At 38.0% G+C, this 20,106-nt stretch overlaps 1 protein-coding gene across 2 annotated transcripts in view; it reads right to left on the bottom strand.

Annotated features, from left to right (window-relative positions):
• GLP1R (glucagon like peptide 1 receptor) overlaps positions 1–20,106 on the bottom strand; it is a 587,398-nt gene that overhangs the window by 170,359 nt on the left and 396,933 nt on the right. For both annotated transcript variants that reach the window (XM_056568649.1, XM_056568650.1), the window contains 2 exons: positions 14,449–14,570; positions 10,254–10,360 (listed from right to left, as the gene is read on the bottom strand). In XM_056568649.1, coding sequence (XP_056424624.1) covers positions 10,254–10,360; positions 14,449–14,570 — 229 coding nt within the window. The remainder of the gene's footprint in view (positions 1–10,253; positions 10,361–14,448; positions 14,571–20,106) is intronic.

The following is a 20,106-nucleotide window of genomic DNA, read 5'->3' on the forward strand; positions in this document are numbered from 1 at the left end:
AACTACACCCTAATAATAAGTCACATCCAGCAAACCAAACCCTAATAATTTCACCTCCAACAAACTACACCCTAATGATGTCACCTCCAACAAACTACACCCTAATAATAAGTCACATCCAACAAACTATACCCTAATGATGTCACCTCCAACAAACTATACCCTAATGATGTCACCTCCAACAAACTATACCCTAATGATGTCACCTCCAACAAACTACACCCTAATAATAAGTCACATCCAACAAACTACACCCTAATAATAAGTCACATCCAACAAACCACACCCTAATAATAAGTCACTCCTCCAACACATTAGATCCTAACAAACCTAAAGTGAACCTAAAAATGTTTCTAAAATGTTTTCAGTTATGTGGAGTCATGTGAGTTATGTTCCGCCCCCTCATCTGTGTCATGCCCCACCCCCTCAACTGAGTCATGACCCACCCCTCATCTGAGTAATGCCCCGCCCCCTCATCTGAGTAATGCCCCGCCCCCTCATCTGAGTCATGCCCCGTCCCCTCATCTGAGTCATGACCCACCCCCTCATCTGAGTAATGCCCCGCCCCCTCATCTGAGTCATGCCCTGTCCCCTCATCTGAGTTATGACCCACCCCCTCATCTGAGTAATGCCCCGTCCCCTCATCTGAGTCATGCCCCGCCCCCTCATCTGAGTCATGCCCTGCCCTTACATCTGAGTTATGCCCAACCCCCTAATCTTAGTCATGCCCCACCCCCTCATCTGAGTCATGCCCCACCCCCCCAGGCCCTGAATAAAACAAAGCATCTGTTCTTCCTGAACTGTTCCTTTAATTCTTTCCCCTCTATATGAATATGAAATAATTGTTACTGTTACAATAATAATACATTATTGAGAAAAGCAAATTTAAGGAAAAATATCGCTAAAACGACTGTATATCTTACTGGATGGGAATAGGCAATAAGAATCTGACAGCTTCGTATCTAATGTAGAAACATGGCGATATAATAATCACATAACAAACGATCAGAACAATAAAAAACCGCAATAATGTCCTGGAAACTGCCGGAAAATAACTTCAGAATCACAGGCAGCATAAATATCACCATTAGGAAACATTACATCAATGATCCCAGGGAGGATTACAGCTCATATATATATATATATATCTATAATCCAGATAATTAGAATTTATTATTAATACAAAAGATGGCGGGAGGTTATAATATCCGTAAGTGGATTTACAGTCATCTCCAGGTGGGTCCCAGATATGAAATATGCTATGTGATAGCCTGAGGGAGTAGGGTATGGGGAGTGTAGCTGTGCGGTGACTAAAGTGTGCTTGTTAACCCTTGCTATTCGTGACGCCAGGGTGTGGGCTCCTCAGTAATGCTTGTCCTACCGCCACCCTTCCCAAGAGCGATAGGGAGGTAGATAATAATGAAATGTCCACAACCAGAGAGTTTGCTGAAACAGTTGTAACTTTTACTGAAGATTTTATGCAAGCTTCATAACCGGAACAGTTGCTATACATGAAAGCTTTCTTTGGAGATTGACGAAGGTTGGGACTTTAGCAATTTAGAGTCTTTAGTATAATATGCGCTGTTCCACTGGATTTAGGGCATTTAGTTGCGGTCCAGTAGTCACACTAGCTTTAGCGGGGGTAGTTTAGAACTCAGTTTAGTTCCGCTGAGGTTTTCAGGCCTACCGTGTCTTTGCAAGTTGCGCAGATCCATTATGCTAGTCCGGCATCCATGAGAGCAGCGACCCAAGAGAGCGATCATTGGCTACAGCTCCCTTATATGGGCGGGGGCTGGACTAACGCTAATTGGTCCAATACTTGTGTCAATCACCATTACAAAGGATTATGGGTAAAATGTGACCCAAGGACCTCCAACATACCATAGAGGATATTAACATGGTCACATGACTGAAGGTCCTGCGACGCTACACAAGGTAAGTACTATACATTATATTAAATATACATTATTACTAAATATGTACATGTATCAACATTGTAGAATTAGAGTAGAGGAGAGGTGACTAGGGGCTGTCCCACCTGGGGGACCCTACCTGAGCGTAGTTACTCTGACTTTGGGGACCACTACACTAGGTACTGTATGCAATACGGTACCGGGACACCACAATTCCATATGTAATAACAGGATGATTAACATAGAGGAAGATGGATGATTTCATAGGAAATGTATAATCAAATCATATATCCAAAGCACCAGGGTAAACCAGCATGGTCCATATCCCTATATACAGGAGATATATAACTTATACCAGCTGTACATATATATTATATACAGTATATACCCAGGTTATACCAGCATGGTCCATATCCCTATATACAGGAGATATATAACTTATACCAGCTGTACATATATATTATATACAGTATATACCAGGTTATACCCAGCATGGTCCATATCACTATGTACAGGAGATATATAACTTATACCAGCTGTACATATATATTATATACAGTATATACCCAGGTTATACCAGCATGGTCCATATCACTATATACAGGAGATATATAACTTATACCAGCTGTACATATATATTATATACAGTATATACCCAGGTTATACCAGCATGGTCCATATCACTATATACAGGAGATATATAACTTATACCAGCTGTACATATATATTATATACAGTATATACCCAGGTTATACCAGCATGGTCCATATCACTATATACAGGAGATATATAACTTATACCAGCTGTACATATATATTATATACAGTATATACCAGGTTATACCAGCATGGTCCATATCACTATATACAGGAGATATATAACTTATACCAGCTGTACATATATATTATATACAGTATATACCCAGGTTATACCAGCATGGTCCATATCACTATATACAGGAGATATATAACTTATACCAGCTGTACATATATATTATATACAGTATATACCCAGGTTATACCAGCATGGTCCATATCACTATATACAGGAGATATATAACTTATACCAGCTGTACATATATATAATATACACTATATACCAGGTTATACCAGCATGGTCCATATCACTATATACAGGAGATATATAACTTATACCAGCTGTACATATATATTATATACAGTATATACCAGGTTATACCAGCATGGTCCATATCACTATATACAGGAGATATATAACTTATACCAGCTGTACATATATATTATATACATTATATACCAGGTTATACCAGCATGGTCCATATCACTATATACAGGAGATATATATATAACTTATACCAGCTGTACATATATATTATATACAGTATATACCAGGTTATACCAGCATGGTCCATATCACTATATACAGGAGATATATAACTTATACCAGCTGTACATATATATTATATACAGTATATACCAGGTTATGCCAGCATGGTCCATATCACTATATACAGGAGATATATAACTTATACCAGCTGTACATATATATTATATACAGTATATACCCAGGTTATACCAGCATGGTCCATATCACTATATACAGGAGATCTATAACTTATACCAGCTGTACATATATATTATATACAGTATATACCAGGTTATACCAGCATGGTCCATATCACTATATACAGGAGATATATAACTTATACCAGCTGTACATATATATTATATACAGTATATACCCAGGTTATACCAGCATGGTCCATATCACTATATACAGGAGATATATAATTTATACCAGCTGTAAATATATATTATATAGAGTATATACCCAGGTTATACCAGCATGGTCCATATCACTATATAGAGGAGATATATAACTTATACCAGCTGTACATATATAATTATATACAGTATATACCAGGTTATACCAGCATGGTCCATATCACTATATACACGAGATATATAACTTATACCAGCTGTACATATATAATTCTATACAGTATATACCCAGGTTATACCAGCATGGTCCATATCACTATATACAGGAGATATATAACTTATACCAGCTGTACATATATAATTATATACAGTATATACCCAGGTTATACCAGCATGGTCCATATCACTATATACAGGAGATATATAACTTATACCAGCTGTACATATATATTATATAGAGTATATACCCAGGTTATACCAGCATGGTCCATATCACTATATACAGGAGATATATAACTTATACCAGCTGTACATATATATTATATACAGTGTATACCAGGTTATACCAGCATGGTTCATATCACTATATACAGGAGATATATATCTTATACCAGCTGTACATATATATTATATACAGTATATACCCAGGTTATACCAGCATGGTCCTTATCACTATATACAGGAGATATATAACTTATACCAGCTGTACATATATATTATATACAGTATATACCCAGGTTATACCAGCATGGTCCATTTCACTATATACAGGAGATATATAACTTATACCAGCTGTACATATATAATTATATACAGTATATACCCAGGTTATACCAGCATGGTCCACATCACTATATACAGGAGATATATAACTTATACCAGCTGTACATATATAATTATATACAGTATATACCCAGGTTATACCAGCATGGTCCATATCACTATATACAGGAGATATATAACTTATACCTGCTGTACATATATAATTATATACAGTATATACCAGGTTATACCAGCATGGTCCATATCACTATATACAGGAGATATATAACTTATACCAGCTGTACATATATAATTATATACAGTATATACCAGGTTATACCAGCATGGTCCATATCACTATATACAGGAGATATATAACTTATACCAGCTGTACATATATATTATATACAGTATATACCAGGTTATACCAGCATGGTCCATATCACTATATACAGGAGATATATAACTTATACCAGCTGTACATATATATTATATACAGTATATACCAGGTTATACCAGCATGGTCCATATCACTATATACAGGAAATATATAACTTATACCAGCTGTACATTTATATTATATACAGTATATACCCAGGTTATACCAGCATGGTCCATTTCACTATATACAGGAGATATATAACTTATACCAGCTGTACATATATAATTATATACAGTATATACCCAGATTATACCAGCATGGTCCACATCACTATATACAGGAGATATATAACTTATACCAGCTGTACATATATATTATATAGAGTATATACCAGGTTATACCAGCATGGTCCATATCACTATATACAGGAGATATATAACTTATACCAGCTGTACATATATATTATATACAGTATATACCAGGTTATACCAGCATGGTCCATATCACTATATACAGGAGATATATAACTTATACCAGCTGTACATATATAATTATATACAGTATATACCGGGTTATGCCAGCATGGTCCATATCACTATATACAGGAGATATATAACTTATACCAGCTGTACATATATATTATATACAGTATATACCCAGGTTATACCAGCATGGTCCATATCACTATATACAGGAGATCTATAACTTATACCAGCTGTACATATATATTATATACAGTATATACACAGGTTATACAGCATGGTCCATATCACTATATACAGGAGATATATAACTTATACCAGCTGTACATATATATTATATACAGTATATACCAGGTTATACCAGCATGGTCGATATCACTTTATACAGGAGTTATATAACTTATACCAGCTGTACATATATATTATATACAGTATATACCAGGTTATACCAGCATGGTCCTTATCACTATATACAGGAGATATATAACTTATACCAGCTGTACATATATATTATATACAGTATATACCAGGTTATACCAGCATGGTCCATATCACTATATACAGGAGATATATAACTTATACCAGCTGTGCATATATAATTATATACAGTATATACCCAGGTTATACCAGCATGGTCCATATCACTATATACAGGAGATATATAACTTATACCAGCTGTACATATATATTATATACAGTATATACCCAGGTTATACCAGCATGGTCCATATCACTATATACAGGAGATATATAACTTATGCCAGCCGTACATATATATTATATACAGTATATACCCAGGTTATACCAGCATGGTCCATATCACTATATACAGGAGATATAGATAACTTATACCAGCTGTACATATATATTATATACAGTATATACAAGGTTATACCAGCATGGTCCATATCACTATATACAGGAGATATATAACTTATACCAGCTGTACATATATATTATATACAGTATATACCAGGTTATACCAGCATGGTCCATATCATTATATACAGGAGATATATAACTTATACCAGCTGTACATATATATTATATACAGTATATACCCAGGTTATACCAGCATGGTCCATATCTCTATATACAGGAGATATATAACTTATACCAGCTGTACATATATATTATATACAGTATATACCAGGTTATACCAGCATGGTCCATATCACTATATACAGGAGATATATAACTTATACCAGATGTACATATATAATATATACAGTATATACCAGGTTATACCAGCATGGTCAATATCACTATATACAGGAGATATATAACTTATACCAGCTGTACATATATATTATATACAGTATATACCCAGGTTATACCAGCATGGTCCATATCACTATATACAGGAGATATATAACTTATACCAGCTGTACATATATATTATATAGAGTATATACCCAGGTTATACCAGCATGGTTCATATCACTATATACAGGAGATATATATCTTATACCAGCTGTACATATATATTATATACAGTATATACCCAGGTTATACCAGCATGGTCCATATCACTATATACAGGAGATATATAACTTATGCCAGCTGTACATATATATTATATACAGTATATACCCAGGTTATACCAGCATGGTCCATATCACTATATACAGGAGATATATAACTTATACCAGCTGTACATATATATTATATACAGTATATACCCAGGTTATACCAGCATGGTCAATTTCACTATATACAGGAGATATATAACTTATACCAGCTGTACATATATAATTATATACAGTATATACCCAGGTTATACCAGTATGGTCCATATCACTATATACAGGAAATATATAACTTATACCAGCTGTACATTTATATTATATACAGTATATACCCAGGTTATACCAGCATGGTCCATATCACTATATACAGGAGATATATAACTTATACCAGCTGTACATATATAATTATATACAGTATATACCCAGGTTATAACAGCATGGTCCATATCACTATTTACAGGAGATATATAACTTATACCAGCTGTACATATATATTATATACAGTATATACCAGGTTATACCAGCATGGTCCATATCACTATATATATAGGAGATATATAACTTATACCAGCTGTACATATATATTATATACAGTATATACTCTGGTTATACCAGCATGGTCCATATCACTATATACAGGAGATATATAACTTATACCAGCTGTACATATATAATTATATACAGTATATACCAGGTTATACCAGCATGGTCCATATCACTATATATATAGGAGATATATAACTTATACCAGCTGTACATATATATTATATACAGTATATACTCTGGTTATACCAGCATGGTCCATATCACTATATACAGGAGATATATAACTTATACCAGCTGTACATATATAATTATATACAGTATATACCCAGGTTATAACAGCATGGTCCATATCACTATTTACAGGAGATATATAACTTTTACCAGCTGTGCATATATATTATATACACTATATACCAGGTAATACCAGCATGGTCCATATCACTATATATAAGAGATATATAACTTATACCATCTGTATATATATATATATATATTATATACAGTATATACCCAGGTTATACCAGCATGGTCCATATCACTATATACAGGCGATATATAACTTATACCAGCTGTACATATATATTATATACAGTATATACCCAGGTTATACCAGCATGGTCCATATCACTATATACAGGAGATATATAACTTATACCAGCTGTGCATATATATTATATACAGTATATACCCAGGTTATACCAGCATGGTCCATATCACTATATACAGGCGATATATAACTTATACCAGCTGTACATATATTATATACAGTATATACCCAGGTTATACCAGCATGGTCCATATCACTATATACAGGAGATATATAACTTATACCAGCTGTACATATATAATTACATACAGTATATACCAGGTTATACCAGCATGGTCCATATCACTATATACAGGAGATATATAACTTATACCATCTGTATATATTTATATTATATACAGTATATACCCAGGTTATACCAGCATGGTCCATATCACTATATACAGGAGATACATAACTTATACCAGCTGTGCATATATATTATATACAGTATATACAAGGTTATACCAGCATGGTCCATATCACTATATACAGGAGATATATATAACTTATACCAGCTGTACATATATATTATATACAGTATATACAAGGTTATACCAGCATGGTCCATATCACTATATACAGGAGATATATAACTTATACCAGCTGTGCATATATATTATATACAGTATATACCAGGTTATACCAGCATGGTCCATATCACTATATACAGGAGATATATAACTTATACCAGCTGTGCATATATATTATATACAGTATATACCCAGGTTATACCAGCATGGTCCATATCACTATATACAGGAGATATATAACTTATACCAGCTGTACATATATATTATATACAGTATATACCCAGGTTATACCAGCATGGTCCATATCACTATATACAGGAGATATATAACTTATGCCAGCTGTACATATATAATTATATACAGTATATACCCAGGTTATACCAGAATGGTCCATATCACTATATACAGGAGACATATAACTTATACCAGCTGTACATATATATTATATACAGTATATACCCAGGTTATACCAGAATGGTCCATATCACTATATACAGGAGACATATATAACTTATACCAGCTGTACATATATATTATATACAGTATATACCCAGGTTATACCAGCATGGTCCATATCACTATATACAGGAGATATATAACTTATACCAGCTGTACATATATATTATATACAGTATATACCAGGTTATACCAGCATGGTCCATATCACTATACACAGGAGATATATAACTTATACCAGCTGTACATATATATTATATACAGTATATACCCAGATTATACCAGCATGGTCCATATCACTATATACAGGCGATATATAACTTATACCAGCTGTACATATATAATTATATACAGTATATACCAGGTTATACCAGCATGGTCCATATCACTATATACAGGAGATATATAACTTATACCAGCTGTACATATATATTATATACAGTATATACCAGGTTATACCAGCATGGTCCATATCACTATATACAGGAGATATATAACTTATACCAGCTGTACATATATATTATATACAGTACAGTATATACCAGGTTATACCAGCATGGTCCATATCACTCTATACAGGAGATATATAACTTATACCAGCTGTACATATATATTATATACAGTATATACCCAGGTTATACCAGCATGGTCCATATCACTATATACAGGAGATATATAACTTATACCAGCTGTACATATATATTATATACAGTATATACCCAGGTTATACCAGCATGGTCCATATCACTCTATACAGGAGATATATAACTTATACCAGCTGTACATATATAATTATATACAGTATATACCCAGGTTATACCATTATGGTCCATATCACTATATATACAGGAGATATATAACTTATACCAGCTGTACATATATATTATATACAGTATATACCCAGGTTATACCAGCATGGTCCATATCACTATATACAGGAGATATATAACTTATACCAGCTGTACATATATAATTATATAAAGTATATACCCAGGTTATACCAGCATGGTCCATATCACTATATACAGGAGATATATAACTTATACCAGCTGTACATATATATTATATACAGTATATACCCAGGTTATACCAGCATGGTCCATATCACTATATACAGGAGATATATAACTTATACCAGCTGTACATATATATATTATATAGAGTATATACCAGGTTATAGCAGCATGGTCCATATCACTATATACAGGAGATATATAACTTATACCAGCTGTGCATATATATTATATACAGTATATACAAGGTTATACCAGCATGGTCGATATCACTATATACAGGAGATATATAACTTATACCAGCTGTGCATATATATTATATCCAGGTTATAGCAGTGGATTATATGTTACCTGAATATCACCAGGATGAATGTAGCGATGACGAGTGCGGAGAAGGACAGGGAGTATCCTATGGTGTATATAATGGACAGGGATGATAACTGATCTTCTGGTTGGACCTGGGGATGGAGCACAGACATGTGATTACATTACGGTAGATATAATAGATTTTTATATCAATAATCCCACACCCCATTAGAGCAGTGATTTTAAACCGGTGTGCCTCTATCTGCTGTAAAACTACAACACCCAGCATGCCCGGACAGCCGAAGGCTGTCCGGGCATGCTGGGAGTTGTAGTTTTACAACAGCTGGAGGCCCCCTGGTTGGGGAACACTCTTTTAGTGTCCTCTAGTGTCGTATTTTTCCTCCTTACCTTTTTAATAACCCTAACTCTTTCAGTTTTACTCCAAAAGAAGTTCATAAAGCTCGTTTTATGCGGAACCAATTGTACATTGTAATAACAATATTTAAGCCTGGAGGAGCAGAGCGGATGGCATCTGAAGAGTTAATGTTCGGCATTAGCAACGAGTCCCAGCTGCTTGAATGCAGCCAATACTCACCGCTCCAGAGCACACCTTATACACTCGGACCGCGACCACAGTGTGCATGTATGTACACCCTGTGTCCTTAAAGGGGTACTCCGGTGGAAACCATCTTTTTTTTTATTTTATCAACTGGTGCCAGAAAGTTAAACATATTTGTAAATTACTTCTATTAAAAAAATCTTTACCCTTCCAGTACTTATTAGCAGCTGTATGCTACAGAGGAAATTCTATTCTTTTTGAATTTCTTTTTTTGTCTTGTCCACAGTGCTCTCTGCTGACACCTGATGCCTGTATCAGGAACAGTCCAGGGCAGGAGAAAATCCCCATTGCAAAACCTATTCTGCTCTGGACAGTTCCTGACACGGACAGAGGTGTCAGAAGAGAGCACTGTGGACAAGACAAAAAAAGAGATTCAAAAAGAATAGAATTTACTCTGTAGCATACAGTTGCTATTAAGTACTGGAAGGGTAAAGATTTTTTTTATAGAAGTAATTTAAAAATCTGTTTAACTTTCTGGCACCAGTTCATTAAAAAAAATAAAAAATAAAAAATAAAAATAAAAGTTTTCCACCTGAGTACCCCTTTAAGGGGTTAAATGGGTAATCCGAAAAAACAAACTGCTTTCGAATCAACTGGAAACAGAAAGTTATACAGATTTGTAAATTACTTCTATTCAAACATGTTTAGCCTTTCAGTACTTATCAGCTGCTGTATGATCCGGAGGAAGTTGTGTAGTTCTTTCCAGTCTGACCACAGTGCTCTCTCCTGACACCTCTGTCCATTTCAGGAACTGTGTAGAGCAGGAGAGGTTTGCTATAAATATTTGCTCCTGCTCTGGACAGTTTCTGACGTGGACAGAGGTGTCAGCAGAGAGCACAGTGGTCAGACTGGAAAGAACTACACAACTTCCTGTGGAGCATCCAGCAGCTGATAAGTACTTCAAGGATTAGGATTTTTAAAGGTAAACTGTCATCAGTGTCACCTGTCAGACATGTAGTGCAGGTGACATTGATAATAACCATACTTACCTGGTCCCGTTCCATGCTCTGGTTCTCTCGCAATCTTCTGTCGTATCTTCTGTTCCGGGGCCGATTTGGTGCATGGGCGGAACTCAGTGATGTCGCCACGCCTTCATCTCTGCTGGGTCCTGCTGCGGTGACGTCACGATGCTCCGCCCATGCTCCAAGTCGGCCCCGGAACGGAAGATACAGCTGAAGATTGCGGGAGAACCAGAGCACAGAAGGGACCAGGTAAGTATGGTTATTACCAGTGTCACCTGCGCTACATGTCTACACCGACAGGTGACACTGATGACAAATTTCCTTTAACCCCTTAAGAACCAGGCCAATTTTATTTTAGCATTTTTCGTTGTTTCCTCCTCGTCTTTTAAAATCCATAACTCTTTTATATTTCCATCTACAGACCCATATAAGGGCTTGTTTTTTGTGTTACCAATTGTACTACGTAATAAAACCTCTAATTTTACCAAAAAATTTATGGCGACGATACCAAATATGTTAATCAAAAAAAAGATACAATTTTTGGGGGTAAAATGGGAAAAAGGGACAATTTTCATTTTTATTGGGTGAGGGGATTTTTTAGTTTTTAAACTTTTTATTTTTGCATCTTTTTAAATTTTTTTTTAATTTTTTTTTTACACTTTATATCCCCATAGGGAACTATCAATATCAATCAGTTGATTGCTAATACTGTTCAGTGCTATGCATAGGACATAGCACTGATCAGTGTTATCGGTGATCTTCTGCTCTGGTCTGCTCGATCTCAGACCAGAGCAGAAGACCCGAGGAGATGGCCGGAGGCAGGTGATGGGACCTCCGGCCGCCATTACAGATGTTCGGATCGCCGCGGCAGTGCTGCGGGCGATCCGATCATCCATTTTAACATGCGCATTGCCGCAGATGCCTTGATCTGTATTGATCACAGCATCTGAGGGGTTAATGGCGGACATCCGCGCGATTGCGGATGTCGGCCATTACCTGATAGCAGCTGGGACCTGCAGTGTATGATGCGTACACCACTCTGATGCTCGCGGTCACACCCTACCCTGAAAATAAGCCCTAGTGTGTTTTTGGTGACTAAAATTAATATAAGACCCGGTTTTATTTTCGGAGAAACACAGTAGGACGTATCGCCACACCAGGACGTACATTTACGTCCACGGTCGCTAAGGGGTTAAAGGGGTACTCTGTCAAAAAAACGAAGGATAGAGGATAGGATGTCTGATCGCGGGGGTCCCGCTGTTGGGAACCCCCATGATTTCCGGGCCAGCAGCGGTGTTGTCCAGAACATGGAAGCTTGTAGGACCCCCTTTGGATAGGGGATAAGATGTTTTTCGGTGGCGTACCCCTTTAAAGGCCGCACGCAAGGACAGGAAAGCCATACCAGCGCCACCAGTGGAGTGGCGAGAGGTAAGTCAAAGTGTATTATTCTTATTGTGGCAGCATAATGGCAAAATAAAACATTTTGATAAATAAGCCCCTTTAAATAGAAGTAATTTGCCAATTTGTACTTTCTTACAACAGTAAATTTGGAAAAAAAATGATAATAATTTCGGAGAGCCCCTTTAAAATTGTCATCATGTTAATTTAAAAAAAAAAATAGTTTCTGATCTTTGCAGGAATGTTCTTGGCTTTAGATTCTGACGCATGGAGTAAATATTGACTACAGTCGCCATATTAGAAACCATTAGAGCGCGGACATAATAAACGGATGCAGCAGATTTATTGTCTCAGAGCCGGATTAATAATGGTGTCCTGTCCCTTTAAATGTGGCCGCACATTCTGCTGATCTGAGATGCAGTACGAGGACGATGATGTCTGATACATTTGAGGAGCCCAGGGGGGCACTTACTTTCCTGTCAGCCATGAATAGTCGCCGAGGGCCGGGGATGGAGGAGCAGAAGGTAAATGTAAAGTGAATCAGATTCCTGGCGAGGAGGATTCTCTGCTGGGTTAATGGATCTGATAAATGGCGCTAAGTGACATTTAGGTGAATGCGGCGCCGTCCTCCATGAATAATTCTCCGTCACATTATAACGCAGGACGATTCGGACATTACCGACGACTTTGAAGAAGTAACAAGACAAGTACAAGAGTCCGGGAGATACTTTGTGATACGTCCGTAAAGGGACCAATACTGATTAAAGGGGTACTCCGAGGGGAAACTGAAAGTTAAACAGATATGTAAATGATTTCTATATAAAAATCTTAATCCTTCCAGTACTTATCAGCTGCTGTATGCTCCACAGGAAGTTGTGTAGTTATTTCCAGTCTGACCACAGTGCTCTCTGCTGCCCCCTCTGTCCATGTCAGGAATTGTCCAGAGCAGGAGAGGTTTGCTATAGGGATTTGCTTCTACTCTGGTCAGTTGCTGATACAGACAGAGGTGTCAACAGAGAGCACTGTAGTCAGACTGGAAAGAACTACAGCAGCTGTTAAGTACTGGAAGGATTAAGATTTTTATATAGAAGTAATTTACAAATATGTTTAACTTTCTGGAACCAGTTGATTTTTCCACCGGAGTACCCCTTTAAATCTCTCCTCATGGTGGCGCCATTGTTTACTTCTCTGCACAACCCGGATATGAGCCAACCGGGGGCGACAATAAGAACAAAGGACTATGAAGCATGATGGGATTTACCTTCAGGGATCTGTCCTCACATTCGGTCAGGTTCCTCCATGGTACAGTCCCATTGTCCTTCCCTTCCTTCACCAGCCACGTCCCCTCCAGAGTGCAGTATCGGAACACTCTGCCATGTATCACTGTATAATAGAGGAAAGAGACACAGATCAGCGGTGACATCACTAGAGATCAGCGGTGACATCACTGAGAATACAGCCTATCCATCACTAGAGATCAGCAGTGACATCACTGAGAATACAGCCTATCCATCACTAGAGATCAGCGGTGACATCACTGAGAATACAGCCTATCCATCACTAGAGATCAGCGGTGACATCACTGAGAATACAACCTATTCCATCACTAGAGATCAGCGGTGACATCACTGAGAATACAGCCTATCCCTTACTAGAGATCAGCAGTGACATCACTGAGAATACAGCCTATCCATCACTAGAGATCAGCAGTGACATCACTGAGAATACAGCCTATCCATTCACTAGAGATCAGCGGTGACATCACTGAGAATACAGCCTATCCATCACTAGAGATCAGCGGTGACATCACTGAGAATACATCCTATCCATCACTAGAGATCAGCGGTGACATCACTGAGAATACAGCCTATCCATCACTAGAGATCAGCGGTGACATCACTGAGAATACAGCCTATCCATCACTAGAGATCAGCGGTGACATCACTGAGAATACAGCCTATCCATCACTAGAGATCAGCAGTGACATCACTGAGAATACAGCCTATCCATCACTAGAGATCAGCGGTGACATCACTGAGAATACAGCCTATCCATCACTAGAGATCAGCGGTGACATCACTGAGAATACAACCTATCCATCACTAGAGATCAGCGGTGACATCACTGAGAATACAGCCTATCCATCACTAGAGATCAGCGGTGACATCACTGAGAATACAGCCTATCCATCACTAGAGATCAGCGGTGACATCACTGAGAATACAGCCTATCCATCACTAGAGATCAGCGGTGACATCACTGAGAATACAACCTATCCATCACTAGAGATCAGCGGTGACATCATTGAGAATACAGCCTATCCATCACTAGAGATCAGCGGTGACATCACTGAGAATACACCCTATCCATCACTAGAGATCAGCGGTGACATCACTGAGAATACAGCCTATCCATCACTAGAGATCAGCGGTGACATCACTGAGAATACACCCTATCCATCACTAGAGATCAGCGGTGACATCACTGGGAATACAGCCTATCCATCACTAGAGATCAGCGGTGACATCACTGACAATACAGCCTATCCATCACTAGAGATCAGCGGTGACATCACTGAGAATACAACCTATCCATCACTAGAGATCAGCGGTGACATCACTGAGAATACAGCCTATCCATCACTAGAGATCAGCGGTGACATCACTGAGAATACAGCCTATCCATCACTAGAGATCAGCGGTGACATCACTGAGAATACACCCTATCCATCACTAGAGATCAGCGGTGACATCACTGAGAATACAGCCTATCCATCACTAGAGATCAGCGGTGACATCACTGAGAATACAGCCTATCCATCACTAGAGATAAGCGGTGACATCACTGAGAATACAGCCTATCCATCACTAGAGATCAGCGGTGACATCACTGAGAATACAGCCTATCCATCACTAGAGATCAGCGGTGACATCACTGAGAATACAACCTATCCATCACTAGAGATCAGCGGTGACATCACTGAGAATACATCCTATCCATCACTAGAGATCAGCGGTGACATCACTGAGAAAACAGCCTATCCATTACTAGAGATCAGTGGTGACATCACTGAGAATACAGCCTATCCATCACTAGAGATAAGCGGTGACATCACTGAGAATACAGCCTATCCATCACTAAAGATCAGCGATGACATCACTGAGAATACAGCCTATCCATCACTAGAGATCAGCGGTGATATCACTGAGAATACAGCCTATCCATCACTAGAGATCAGCGGTGACATTACTGAGAATACAGCCTATCCATTCACTAGAGATCAGCAGTGACATCACTGAGAATACATCCTATCCATCACTAGAGATCAGCGGTGACATAACTGAGAATACAGCCTATCCATCACTAGAGATCAGCGGTGACATCACTGAGAATACAGCCTATCCATCACTAGAGATCAGCGGTGACATCATTGAGAATACAGCCTATCCATCACTAGAGATCAGTGGTGACATCACTGAGAATACAGCCTATCCATCACTAGAGATCAGCAGGGACATCACTGAGAATACAGCCTATCCATCACTAGAGATCAGCGGTGACATCACTGAGATTACAGCCTATCCATCACTAGAGATCAGCGGTGACATCACTGAGTATACAGCCTATCCATTACTAGAGATCAGCGGTGACATCACTGAGAATACAGCCTATCCATCACTAGAGATCAGCGGTGACATCACTGAGAATACAACCTATCCATCACTAGAGATCAGCGGTGACATCACTGAGAATACAGCCTATCCATCACTAGAGATCAGCGGTGACATCACTGAGAATACATCCTATCCATCACTAGAGAGCAGCGGTGACATCACTGAGAATACATCCTATCCATCACTAGAGATCAGCGGTGACATCACTGAGAATATAGCCTATCCATCACTAGAGATCATCGGTGACACCACTGAGAATATATCCTATGCATCACTAGAGATCAGCGGTGACATCACTGAGAATACAGCCTATCCATTACTAGAGATCAGTGGTGACATCACTGAGAATACAGCCTATCCATCACTAGAGATAAGCGGTGACATCACTGAGAATATATCCTATGCATCACTAGAGATCAGCGGTGACATCACTGAGAATACAGTCTATCCATCACTAGAGATCAGCGGTGACATCACTGAGAATACAGCCTATCCATCACTAGAGATCAGCGGTGACATCACTGAGAATATATCCTATCCATCACTAGAGATCAGCGGTGACATCACTGAGAATACAGCCTATCCATCACTAGAGATCAGCGGTGACATCACTGAGAATACAGCCTATCCATCACTAGAGATCAGCAGTGACATCACTGAGAATACATCCTATCCATCACTAGAGATCAGCGGTGACATCACTGAGAATACAGTCTATCCATCACTAGAGATCAGCTGTGACATCACTGAGAATACAGCCTATCCATCACTAGAGATCAGCGGTGACATCACTGAGAATACATCCTATCCATCACTAGAGATCAGCGGTGACATCACTGAGAATACAGCCTATCCATCACTACAGATCAGCGGTGAGATCACTGAGAACCACAGTACAAGACATGCAGGATAGGCTTGTTGCATTAGATGCCTGTAATACACCTGAGCCTGTTGGCACACCCTCTCCAAGTTTACCCCCACCAGATATGTCCTCTCCTACGGTGGACCTCATTCCTGCACATTTCATCCCTGAGGCCATTAGGAAGGACGTCAATTTGGCGTGTGAGGGAAGTCAGCCTGTTATACTTTTTTATATACTCTTTCATATTCTCCTTTTATATTTTATACTCCATCTTGTATACCATCAGCCATGTTGTCTATAAGCCGCCATCTTGCCTGTATTTCTTTCATAATGAACTAATCATGAACTTCAATAGCAATTATGGCCAGGAAGCCTGTGATTCAAGGTTACAATTGCTGAGCTTACAGGAAAGCTTCAAGGCCATTTAGTTTGAAGCTTCACACACATTGTCCTTCCTGCTTAGAGATAAGACAGTCATGTGATCATTTGTATGTCTATAAGAATTTGGTTTCTGTAGTAAAAACGTCAGAAGAGTCTGTATACAGCTTTGGAGTCTGTGTCATTCATTCTTCTCCTGGGCCTAGACTGATTCGGAATCAAACAACATATTTGAAGGAATCCATTGAATTCCCTAACAAATTGGCGTTTCCCTGGGTGGGCTCGAAGATGACTGGAAAAGCTGCATTACCGATCCTTCGGACCTCGAGGGGGACTACAGATCAATCTGTGCTTCCTGGGCTGATCCTGCTCCTTTGTCTGAGGGGGGTAGGTAGGCATGCTGTCAGTAGAATGTTTTTCCATTCTAACGTCCCCTCCCTCCGCCTCTCCCTCTTCTCCACACTCTGTAATGAAGAGAGAGGAGGAATATTGATGAGCTGGGCGGTGCTGCGGCCGGCGGCACTGACATCAGAGTGCCAGTTAGCACCTCATTTGCATATAACGAAAATAGATGATTAAGGCAGAATGGCGCGGCGTATCTGGGCACGGTAAGGATCAAACTGATCAGCGTCCCCCGCACTACCAGCCAGTACCGCTGGTTAGTGCAGGGGGAGAAAGATGACAGTTTTCCTTTAAATATCGAGGGAAATATCCTGGTAGGATTTGTTTGGGAAACACAAACATATGGAAATTAGTGCTAATAGTTAGAATAAAGGGATGTAAGGAGTTAAGAAGGAAGTCAGAATGTGACAGTGATGGAATACTGAGTAATCAGCTGACGGAAGGTTAGGGAAATATTGACAACTTAAAGGGGCACTCCACTGCTCCGCATTTACAAACGCTGGAGTCGGCGCTGGAGTTCGTGACGTTATAGCCCCGCCCCCTCATGATGTCACGCCCCGCTCCCTCAATGCAAGTCTATGGGAGGGGGCGTGACGGCTGTCACGCCCCCTCCCATTGACTTGCATTGAGGGGGCGGGGTGTGACATCATGAGGGGGTGGGGATATGATGTCACGAGCTTCCGGCGCCTGCTCCAGCATTCGGAACAGTTTGTTCTAAATGCTGAGCAGCGGAGTGCCCCTTTAAGTTGAAAAAAAAAAAAAAGGACGTGTTATATATAATATATATTATATCTATCTATATAAATGATATATACAGTATATACAGCACGTGTTATATCTAATATATATTATATCTATCTCTATGAATGATATATACTGTATATACAGCACGTGTTATATCTAATATATATTATATCTATATAAATGATATATACTGTATATACAGCACGTGTTATATCTAATATATATTATATCTATCTCTATGAATGATATATACTGTATATACAGCACGTGTTATATCTAATATATATTATATCTATATAAATGATATATACTGTATATACAGCACGTGTTATATCTCATATATATTATATCTATCTATATAAATGATATATACTGTATATACAGCACGTGTTATATCTAATATATATTATATCTATATAAATGATATATACTGTATATACAGCACGTGTTATATCTAATATATATTATATCTATCTATATAAATGATATATACTGTATATACAGCACGTGTTATATCTAATATATATTATATCTATATAAATGATATATACTGTATATACAGCACGTGTTATATCTAATATATATTATATCTATCTATATAAATGATATATACTGTATATACAGCACGTGTTATATCTCATATATATTATATCTATCTATATAAATGATATATACTGTATATACAGCACGTGTTATATCTAATATATATTATATCTATCTATATAAATGATATATACTGTATATACAGAACGTGTTATATCTAATATATATTATATCTATATAAATGATATATACTGTATATACAGCACGTGTTATATCTAATATATGTTATATCTATCTATATAAATGATATATACTG

The sequence above is a fragment of the Hyla sarda genome, chromosome 3, assembly GCF_029499605.1.
Source record: "Hyla sarda isolate aHylSar1 chromosome 3, aHylSar1.hap1, whole genome shotgun sequence".
Taxonomy (NCBI): Eukaryota; Metazoa; Chordata; class Amphibia; order Anura; family Hylidae; genus Hyla; species Hyla sarda.